Raw genomic sequence first — 10,807 nt, 5'->3', positions numbered from 1 at the left:
AATTACAGAACTGTTAGGGTTGGAAGAGACCTTTGTAGGTCATCTAGTCCAACCCCCTGACAAGGCAGGGTCACCTAGAGCAGCTGACACAGGAAAAAAATTTAGGTTGGTCTGTATTGTCTCCATGACCTCCCTGGGAAGCTGTGCCACCCTCAATGTAAAGAAGTTCTTCTCATGTTGAGGTGAAGCTTCTTGTGCTTTAGACTGTAGCTGTTGCTCATCCTCTTGTTGCTGGGCACCACTGAAAAGGGTCTGGCACCCTCTTCTTGCCACCCACCTTTGAGATGTATTAATGAGATCCTCTCTCAATCCTCTCTTCTCTGGACTAAGCAGGCCCAGCTCCTGCAGTCTCCCCTCATAAGAGATGCTCCAGACCCAAATCACATTTGTGGCACTTCTGCTGGGCCCTCTCTAGTAGCTCCTTGTCCTTCTTGTACTGAGGAGCCCAGAACTGGACACAGCACTTCAGATGTGACCTCACCAGGGCTGAGTAGAGGGGGAGGAGCATCTCTCATCTGCTGGCCCTGCTCTTCTCAATGCACCAGAGGACACCAGTGGCCCTCCTGGGTACCAGAGCACTGGTGGCTCATAGTCAGCTTTTCATCCACCGAGAAACCCAGGTCCTTCTCTACAGGGATGCTCTCTAAGAGGTCAGCCCCCAGCCTGCATTGTTACTCTATAATCACCAAGTTTCTTGGAAGGAAAAGATCACTGATCAAGTAAATGACCGTGATGAATATTTTTTAAAAATTCTTTGCTACAAGCAGAATTAAATCTTGTTTTGCCTTCATGTGTTATATTTTGAGTTAATAGTGAGAAAGAAGCTTCCAAGCTTATTATATGTAGCTAGTTAAAATAGACTCTCCCCTTCTTCCTTCCTTGCAAATAACTTCTTGGGATTCCTCTCGGTCTGAATAATTTCTGAGTTTATTGTGTAGAAAGAGAATTTCTAGGAGAAGTAAACAGACAGCCCAGACCAAAAATCTGACTTACAGATCTAAAATGCTCTCTTAAACAACAGCTTTTCAGAAGAAAAGTGAACTTTATTATTATTCATTCAAAACTTGTATCTTTATTTCTTGTAAGATGTTCTTTGATAACATTATTACTACTTGCTAATATGGATTGCAGATTTTTAATGTCCTTAAATGTATGAATGTGCTTTTAATGTTTGTTAATATAGAAGCTTCACCTACACCGCCATGTTATGCATGAGTCTAACCCCTCATTAATCTACAGCTTGCTCTAAGCTTCTCTGAAGGCTTCAGTGTAAAGAGAGAGCTAATCTGAGCCGAATTTCTGATCAAATCTTCCACTCCTTTTGTCTCTTTGATAAGGTTTGGTATTGTCACTCCAACTGCCAAGTTCTTTTAAGATATCAGTAATAATTTGACACAGTACATGATGACATCTTGTGGATTCTGATTATTTTATACAACTCTTCTTAATGGACAACAACATAAGAAAACTCCCACTTAAATGTACTAAAGCAAAAGGATTAAAATGTATTGAAAAGCAAATCTACTGATTACAACTATCAGCTTTCACTTTCAGTTTGCATAGATTTCAGTAAGAGCAGAGAATAAGACTCTTCTTATATCAGTAGGGCTAAAAAGACTGCCAGCATTGCAAAGGATTTGCTTCACTACAACCCTGACACACTTGTGTGGGTTTCATCCACAAATGCTAAAACACTGAGATCCTGACCTTCTTCATTGAATTTGGCACTGCTGCCTCTATTGGTGCTCACGTACTTGTGTATCATGCTGTAATACTGCTCTTGTGAATTAAAGGTATACAAGATTGAAATCTTCTGCCAGTCTTCGTTGCTGGGAGTATGAAATGGTGCTGGGTCAGTGGCTTCAAAAAAGCAATTTGTATTTCTTTCTGCTAGCTTGGTTGCATGCTCTTTGGCTTTGATCTCGAAGAGTTCCTGTTCTTTTTTTGAGTAAATTTTCCAGAACTTGAGCTGAAGATAGCTGACTGGGGAGCAACAGCGGGTGACACATGTTGAAATCAGTGACACAGTCACGATGCTGGCTATCAGGAACCATCCTATCAGCTTGAAAAAAGGATATATAGGTTAATGGTTGTCTTGTATGGTCATATGTGAGAGTATAGAACATAACACTGAAAAAATAAGAAAACTCTAAGCAAAGACACCCTGGAGTGCATGTAACTGTCTGCTTGCTGCCAAAAAAGGGGATCCCATGCATGCAATTCAGCCAGACATACAGAGCTTCTGCACCTCTCAGCTGACCATTTCAGATTAAGGATGAATATTGAAAAGAGAGAATATGGACATAAGTTATTTATTTAGTTATATCCAGCTTTCTTAAGTTTTAAGGCAGGATACTGACCATCAGTTTCTGCAGTTGTGGTCACATTTATGGTACAGAGGGTGCAGAATCACTCTGTGTGCTTTGTGCTGCAAATCAGAGCTCCTGCTGGCTATGTTCTTATGGAATGTAGTTACTCTCCCTGATGTCTGAGCCTGCAAAAACAGCTAGTTTTTGCAGAATGCAGAGGAAAGGTTGTGTCCTGTATGTTTTGTAGGCAGGACACAGATTTGGCTATAATATGGGCATTCATTCTTGTTTTATACCTGATTTTAATACCCTTAGACAAGTCTCACAGGTCCCAGCAAAACCAGTATCCTAGTAGATGCTGGTCCCTCCTCTACCCACGGGTACTTAGCTGGAAGCTCCAGGCAGAGGTCCTGCAACATGCTCTTTTACCTCAGGATGACTTCTTCTTCAAATGAAAAAGTATTGAGGGCTAAACAAAGAGATGTTTGTGTTCTTTTTGGTTCTTAATTTTGTTGAAAGTAGGTTGGATATTAAAAATAGTGGTCAGTATTGAAAGTGGTCAGTGGTGAAAGCACAGTAAAACTGCACTTTCACTTTTCCTTTTTTTGTTTGACTGGATGTTTCTGTTATATTCCACTGCAATGTCAGTAACAGTCAGTCTCCCTTGGTTTTGCTCCTTTCTTACCCTATCTAAAATCAATGGTATAGAGTTTGCCCCTTTCCAGCCTTGTTCTTGGAGAAGCAGCATGCTATGTATTTAACAAATATAAACACATTTTTGTTTTAATAGACATTTTAAATGTAAATAGAAATTTACAAAGATTCAAGTAATTATAAACACTTATAAACTTAACTCCTTTAACCAACTCTTAATGATTTCTTGAGGAAAAAGTTGCAAAATGTGATTTTCCTACTGGAGTTAAGACAAAATCCACACAAATGTAGAAACAAAACTGGAGCGCTACCAATGAACCAAACAGAAAACAATCCACAAGGGTTACTGTTTTGATAATGCAAGTTGCCTTCAGCACAAGAAACTTTAACAAGACAGATATATATGTTAACTATTCTTCTAGAATACAAGTGTGAAATTATTAAGAGGTTCAAGCATTGAGATTTATAGTCAAACAAGCTGTTTGCATTTGTTTCTCTTTCCAAACATCTCCTTGCAACAATTCTGTTGCAAGGAGACACAGCTTCCCCTCTGTTAGTGATCTTAGCTTACTTTCAACTAATGCTTATTTGCAGAAGTTTGAGGTATTCAGAGGCAAAAAAGTGGAGCAGAACTCACACTTGGTCTAAGTTAATTGAGAAGAAAACTTGCTGTGGAAAGAACCGTTTTCCAGGCTGGTTTCCTGTCCATGAGGTTTTGTAAATGACAGTGACAAACCATTACCATGCAAACATGAGAAACCAGAAAGTATCGTAAAAATATACCTATTTCTTTACTATTGCTGCTTTTTTGCCAATGAATTTTGGCTAGCCAATTGCTTTTGGTACATGAATTATATAACAAAAAAGAGAAGGACTGTTTACAGTCCCCAGCAGACACCACTATGCATTGAGCAGCCAGGGTTGAAGCCCATAGTGTGAGGAGAAGAGCAGTGAGGCTTTACCTGGGACTGAGCCTGAAGGCTGACCCATTCACTTGATATCTTTGCTGATAACTCCTTATTGCAGGGCATTTTGAACAGCATTTCTTGGGTGTAATTTCCATTAAATTTATGCAAGAGGCTTGCTGTCAGGTTGCTCCCGCTGGCCGCACACTCGTAGAAGTCGGCTCCAAGCAGGGCCACCGCTATCCAGGTGAGCGGGGCCACCGAGGCTTTGGCTGTCATCAGCACCAACAGCTGGCAGAAGCTGGCACAGGCTCCCCGGGGACTGCGCTGGAAATGTTTCTCTGGAGAGCACGTGCCTGTAAACAGGCGCCATGTCCTGGCACTCACCATGTAGCCGAGCAGCAAGAGGACGAAGGCAGGTGCTAAGAGGAAGGAAGAACCATACAGCATGTTCCCAGAGTTGCAGGGACACTTGAACACCACAGATGAGAAGATGTGCTCGCTGCCAGCCGTCAGCAGGGACACGATGCTGTAACTCAGAGTGGTCTGGTGGCGGATGCAGAAATCCAATGCCTTACGGAACCTATCCATTTTCTGCCTCTCCTTGCTTTGAGAGCAAAATCTCTGTCAGAAAAGGAAAAATGAGAGACTAGTCTCCTGCTCTCCCAAGCCTAGAGAGGCTTGCAGAGCTTTCAGTTTCTTTTGGTGGTGGTGATGCAATGAGGCACAAAAATAGCCCTTCATAGAGGAATTAACAGTCAGTGCACAGTCAAGCAGAATCCACACTGGAAAACCATTGCAGTTATCAACAGCAAGACAATGAAGAGATTTTTTTCTATAAAAATAGTTTGTATTTGTCCACACATGCATTGTAACTAGCAATGGCTTAAACCTCATCATCTTTTCAGTGAGGCATCAGATTCAAAGTGTGAATAAAATGTGAGAAAACCACCCAGAACCATATACAGATTTTTATCCTGCTTTATTTTAAGCTATACAATATGGCTTGTTCTCTTATGGAAGAAAATTCAACTATAATCATGTCAATTTTTCAAGATAATCAATCTATTTTTTTAAAGTAGTTATGTTGGAAATTATATAACTCTTACATTTTTTCACTTTAAAGTACATTAAATCATGGATTTGCTTGTCTTTGCCAAGGGGAAGGGCATCTGGACCTTGTAGTTTGTTTAATCTTTAATCTGCTGAGGCTTTGGGACTTGCTGGACAAGGCCTGATAAACTCCAATTAAAAAAAGGGTGTTTTGGAGGTCAGGAATTTGAAAATTCACAGTTCCCATTTCAGCTCTTTGGGCAGCTGAGAGGGTGGCACAGAGGCTCCAGAGCAGGTAGCATTGGTTTCAGGCGGCTGCTGGGCTTAGAGCAGATGTGCCGTGCTCAGAGCCAACCTGCTGCTGCTGCAGAGGAGAACGTGCTGCTAAATTAGACGCTTGTTTTGGCCTGCAGGAGCCCTTGTTATTATGTAGCAGTATAATATAATGACATAGCAGTCAAAAAAGGATGTAAAACCAGAAAGAATTAGTCAGACTGAAGTTTAGTCTGGCCAAATCTCAGTTACAGCCAATAGCTGAGTGGGGAGCACAGGGACAGGGAAAGGAAGCTTGACAATGCTTTCACACCCTGTGTGATTTCAGGGATTTCCTTTGTATCTAATGCCTTTTGTTTTAACCCATGCAGACTTACTGACATCCAAAATATTGTATAGCAAGCATGCTTAACCTTCATTAGAACCTAACACTATCCGTTTGATGTTCCCGAGATCTGGAAGGGAAAGAGAAAAAAGAATGGATCCTTGACATTTCCATTGCCACCTTCAACATAGCCCTCTCTTTCCCAGGCTGGGGAAACCCTAATATAGTCATTCCTCATTTGATATATACCTTCATATCCTTTCTTAATCCATGTTGCCACCTGAACTGTTCTCTAGGATTCAGGCATCATTTTTCACATGAGAGGAAACAGGAAGTATACCAGATTTTTAGTGCATTGAAGATGCAACTGAATCACAGTTTGCTACAAGGGAATACTGACATTTGTCTTTTATATCCTAGAAATAATTTCTATACTTTTTAAAATCATCCACTAATTGATATTTTAACAAGATATGTATTATAATAAAAAGTCCTTCAGTCCCTGAGAGATAACCTCAGCAAGCTCAGAGTCTATCAGTGTATACTGTTCACAACAGTATACATGAAGGTAGGATTTGGTTTCACTTTGAACACCATTTCTTCTATACTGAATTAAATATACCATTTTGCTTTCTGATCAGGCAGCCTAAGCAAGTATCTCACCAGCTCTTTAAAGCAGTGGTTAATTTTTAAATATCGAGAATAACTATACATTATTGGCAAGTTTGGTTAACCTAGTTAGAGGTAGTTAGAGACAGAGGTTATAAAGCCATGAAACCAGAATTCACTATACCTGAAAAAGTTTTAGCAGATGCCCCATCCATGGAAGTGTTCCAGGACAGGCTGGATGAGGTTTTAAGATGCTTTGTCTTGTGGAAATTGTCCCTGCCCATGGCAGGGGTGGAAGTGGATGTTCTTTAAGGACCCTTCCAGCCTAAACTTTTTGATGATTCTATGATTCTCTGTCAGCATGGCAGAAGAAAATGATGCAATGAGAAATTTCTGCAAGGAGACATCCTGACAAAGACAGGGACATGGGCTGCCTCCAAGAACCACTGGTTTAACAAGAGAGGCAAAGGACCAGAGGCAGCTCTCTGGAACAGATTATGACCACACAGGGTAAAGTGTAGAGCTAAGAAACCCTGCTACTTCTCTTTCTGAGCCTAATTTTAGCAGTGTTTTATTTATCTGTAATAAAATATGATTTCAGGAACCAGCTTCTTGGGAAAAGGGAGGGGAGCTCTGCATGAAAAAGGATTAACCCTCCTCTAAGAAAACATGTTTCCAGTAAATATTCACAGAGTGGTGGGTGAGGGAAGAGAGACCACCCTAGTTGGGAAGTGGGGGAGCAGCTGTGCTGACAGCCAAGTGGGGTGCAGGAGTGGCCAGGGTGAGCCCAGCTGGTGGCAGCTTTGGGAACTGGGGAGAAGACCAAGGGTGTGAGGAGCTGTGGGGCCAGGGAATTACAGAGCCCCTGTTCACTCAGAGCTCTCTTCTCCTAGGGCAGCTCTTTCTTGCCCTCTAAATTAACACTTGTCTGGCCACAACAGCTGCAAAGCATTATATGGAAAGTATTCAGAAAAACAGCTTTCTGTTAAAGGACCCAAAATTCCAATTTAATGGCTGTTTTTACATTGATTTGCATTAAATTTCATGTCTTCCAAGGGGGATGGGAACAGTTCGAGAATTTAAAAGATGGGCTTTTTTAGAACAAAATGCTACTTTTTTACTTGAAACATCTTTCTGCTTTGAAATATTCTTTATTAAAATGAAGAGGTCAGCTGAAAACAAGTGGACTTGTTTAATATTTTATTTTCTCCTTGACATTTTAACTTTTATCCTTTCATTTGCAGAGGAATAATTCCCAAACATTTTCTAGGTGGAAGAAGCTGTGGTCTGAACTTATTCTGTGGTTCCATAAAATGCATAATACTGGTCATAAATGCAGCGTGTGTTAGTGTAAGTGCACTGAAGGGCTTTACCAGTGCATATTGTGAAGATCTAATTTTAGTTATGTTAGTAAGTCCTTACAGTAGGTTATTTTAAATTTTTTTTCTGGAACTTTTTCTACTTGATCAGAATAGCCAAGGACTGGTTTTGTTTTCCGACAAGTCATGCTCCTTCCAGCTGTTACATCCAAGGCCCATCCTATCCTAAATTCCTTCCATTAGTCTTATAAAGCTCAACTTCCTCTTCATATTAATACTGCAGTATCTTGTACATTCATGGTTGCAATGGAAAAGGGCACATCTGCACTGGTTTTATGTTTATAAGAACTGGACTTATTTCTTCAACTGAAGGAGATTTAAGCTCCATTTCTCCAGTTCAGAAAGACACATGGATAATAAGTATTTTTATTCTATTCTTATAATGCCTTTTGTCTCATTCTGGGTGAAATGAATGCTGAAAATGTTGGAGGTCCTGTCCACAAGCAGCTCTGCACCTACCCTCCAGGTGGGCTGACCTCCCCCAGAGGCCCATTGCCTCACTTTGTGAAACTGAGGAAGTTATTCTGACTTTATGGTTGAACCAGTCTTCTTACAAGTTTAGGAAGTGTCACACAGCTCAGTGGCACCACATAAATCAATACTAGTACTAATAGTAAAACAGCAGCCTGAGAAGTAGCATTGTGCCTGGGCATGCACAGCTTACAAGCATTTGTGTACATTATACTGCTATTTTAAGGCATTACATTTATTAGCAGTTTTTGGCTGAAAATGAATTTTAGCGGGCAGGAAAGGAACAGGTCTGGAAAACCAAGCATGGCTCTGCAAGAGGCTCTGATGGGTGAGCTCTGGTACAGAGTCACATAAGTCACGGCACTAACTGTCCCTTGCCATTATTTACTGCTGCTCTTTTAACAGTGTGGGTCCACTGCATGTCTCATTTCTGTATGGGAGGGTCCTGTGACCCAGTCCAAATGTCCCACAGCAATCAGTTACATGAGGGTTTTACTGCCATAAAAAAATTGATGCGATTCTTTAATGCTGTCTGCAGATTAAATGACAAATATTTGCTGAACTTACAAGAAAGAAGCATAGGATTAGAAGGGTAGAAGTTGTCATGTTTTATGATGAAATTAAGTAGCCTTGGTGAGGCAGATTATAGTTAAGACTAATTAACTAAGAGCAAATCACCCTGGGTAGTTAACTAGTCAATTCTAAGAAATAAAAGTTCCATATTTTTCATTTACTATGGAAAATGAAATGCCATAAAATTACTTTGCAAATTTGAGCATGTTAAAACCAAAATATTTCTATGCTCTTACTATACATGTATTGTATTCCATGTGTCCTTGCTTTCTTCAGGTTATACCATCCCACCTTGCTGCCTTGGAATTGCTGCATAGCTGAGAGTTCACAGAGTCATAGAATCATAGAATGGTCTTGGTTGGAAAAGACTTGAAAAATCACCTGGCTCCAACCTTCCTGCCATGTACTGTGAGCCTTCCACTAGACCAGGGCACTCAGGACCCCATCCAGTCCAGTCTTGAACACTTCCAGGGACGGGGTAGAACCTCTCTGGGTGATCTGTTCCAGAGCCTCACCACCCCCACAGTAAAGAATTTCTTCTTGATTTCTAATCTAAATCTGTCTTCTTTCGTCTTAAGGCCATTCCCCCTTGTCCTAAGATTTCATTTGTTCCACTCTGTGTGGGCCTATGTGTGTGTCCTAATGGTAGCTGATCATGCGCTACAAAACATGCTCTGTACTTTTCCATTCAATTAATCCTTTCTCTTTTCAAACTTGAACAAATTAACTAGTTCATGGTAGTACACCACTGTCTCCAGTTTCCCATCTCAGGTTCCTTTGCTGCCAAAATTTTGTTGCTCATAGAATTTTTTTCTAACAGTAATGTGGCCCAAGAATTGAGATACTATCCTTTTCAAAGTTGTCAAAGAAATGAAAAGTTTCTGGCTTCTGATCCTCAACCTCCCTTGCTCATATATTTTTTCTAATCAATCTAATCCTTAGCTACAGAATACCCAAGCTGTTTCAGCTCACCACTACTGTACAAGCTGTGTCAGGCTCTCTGGTAACCATGTCTGGCTTGTATTAAAGGCTGAATTCTATTACACTCAACAGCACTTGAGTGTGTACTTTCCATTTTTTTAAAATGGGAAGATGTGATTCAAAAGGAAAGAATGATATATGGGACATAGGAGAAAATATTCCCTTGCCTATATTTTATGTTAGCAGCAACTTTCAAAGTCTCTCAATCTGCCCTCATTTATTCTGTAATGTTCAAATACTCCATCATCATTGTCTTTTTTTTTTTTTTTTTTTTTTTTTTCCTGGCATTTGCAGCTATATTTTATAGCATTATTGAACACCTTCTATTCCTCTAGCTTCCATAAAGGCAAAGTTTTTCAATTTCCCTTCCAAGGACTCTGGTTCTCTGCCCATTTCCCCATTGCTACAAACATGCAGCTGGGTCCACCAGAGGAAGCTCTTTTCTTAGTAAGTGAAAGACTACAATTACTTTATTTGGTCAAAATAAGGGCTAGGCCATATAAAATAGACAAGCATGAGAGAAGTGAATACAGTTCTAGACTACAATTAATAGTAAAGGTAAACTATAAATATTGTAGCATCTTTACTAGGTCATGGAGAAACTTGGCCTTCCTCAGCATGTCCCAGAGAGTTCAGCTCCTCATGCCAAGGATAGTCCTGTTGTTCTTTAGGGATAAAAAGAAATGCATATGCTGATCACCTATTCCTTCTTGCCACAGGGCGAATTCATCTAGCTTACTCTCACAGCAGTGTGGCAGTGTAGGAAGTTTCCATACCCCAGTCCTCCTCAGGTTTTCTTCACTGCCATTTCCTGTAGGCATATCCAACGGACCCAGCTTTCCTGGCATTCCTCACTTCCTATGTTATAGTTATAATGAAGACAAAGTGGGAAACCAGGGGTTTTATACTTGTGATTTTAGAAGCCACCACCTCCTTGAAGAATGCCTTCCGACTGGAGGTAGGTACAAAGCTAGACTGAGTAGGGAATGTTCGGTGAAAAAAATTATGTCAATATTTTGGGGTCAGTCATAAACTTATGTATACTTATTATGGATTATTGTTCATGGTAACAGAGCGTTGGGGTTGGAGTGTGAGTTTTCCTCTTGATTGTCCCAGGGTCAGTTAGGAAACCAGTAAAATCACTGATGGTTTTCGACACAAGTCAAAGGCGTAAAAGGTCACAACACCATGCTAAATGTCTTATACAATAATACATTTCAGCTAGCAATTTTTCTCTGTGTCCTAAATTTCTGGAAAACCATCATAAATGTTATG

The 10,807-nt window shown here is 40.4% G+C and overlaps 1 protein-coding gene across 1 annotated transcript; it reads right to left on the bottom strand.

Moving 5' to 3' along the window:
• Nucleotides 1-1,022: 1,022 nt before the first annotated feature.
• Nucleotides 1,023-4,562, bottom strand: CALHM6 (calcium homeostasis modulator family member 6). The gene is made up of 2 exons (XM_002190598.7): nt 3,926-4,562; nt 1,023-2,062 (listed from the first exon to the last, which is right to left on the bottom strand). The coding sequence occupies exons 1-2, from the start codon at nt 4,457-4,459 to the stop codon at nt 1,646-1,648; spliced, it is 951 nt and encodes a 316-aa protein (XP_002190634.4). The 5' UTR covers nt 4,460-4,562; the 3' UTR covers nt 1,023-1,645.
• Between the last annotated feature and the right edge of the window lie 6,245 nt (nt 4,563-10,807).

This window comes from Taeniopygia guttata, chromosome 3, assembly GCF_048771995.1.
Source record: "Taeniopygia guttata chromosome 3, bTaeGut7.mat, whole genome shotgun sequence".
Lineage (NCBI taxonomy): Eukaryota > Metazoa > Chordata > Aves > Passeriformes > Estrildidae > Taeniopygia > Taeniopygia guttata.
The sequence above is the reverse complement of the archived record's forward strand: the minus strand, read 5'-3'. Positions and strand labels throughout refer to the sequence as shown.

What these genes read in the sequence shown, in the direction of transcription:
- CALHM6 (XM_002190598.7), bottom strand. Translation starts at nt 4,459, where the DNA reads ATGGATAGGTTCCGTAAGGCATTGGATTTCTGCATCCGCCACCAGACC. An exon ending in GCCTTCAGGCTCAGTCCCAG is followed by an intron (nt 2,063 to 3,925) that starts GTAAAGCCTCAC and finishes CCTTTTTTCAAG; the next exon opens with CTGATAGGATGGTTCCTGAT.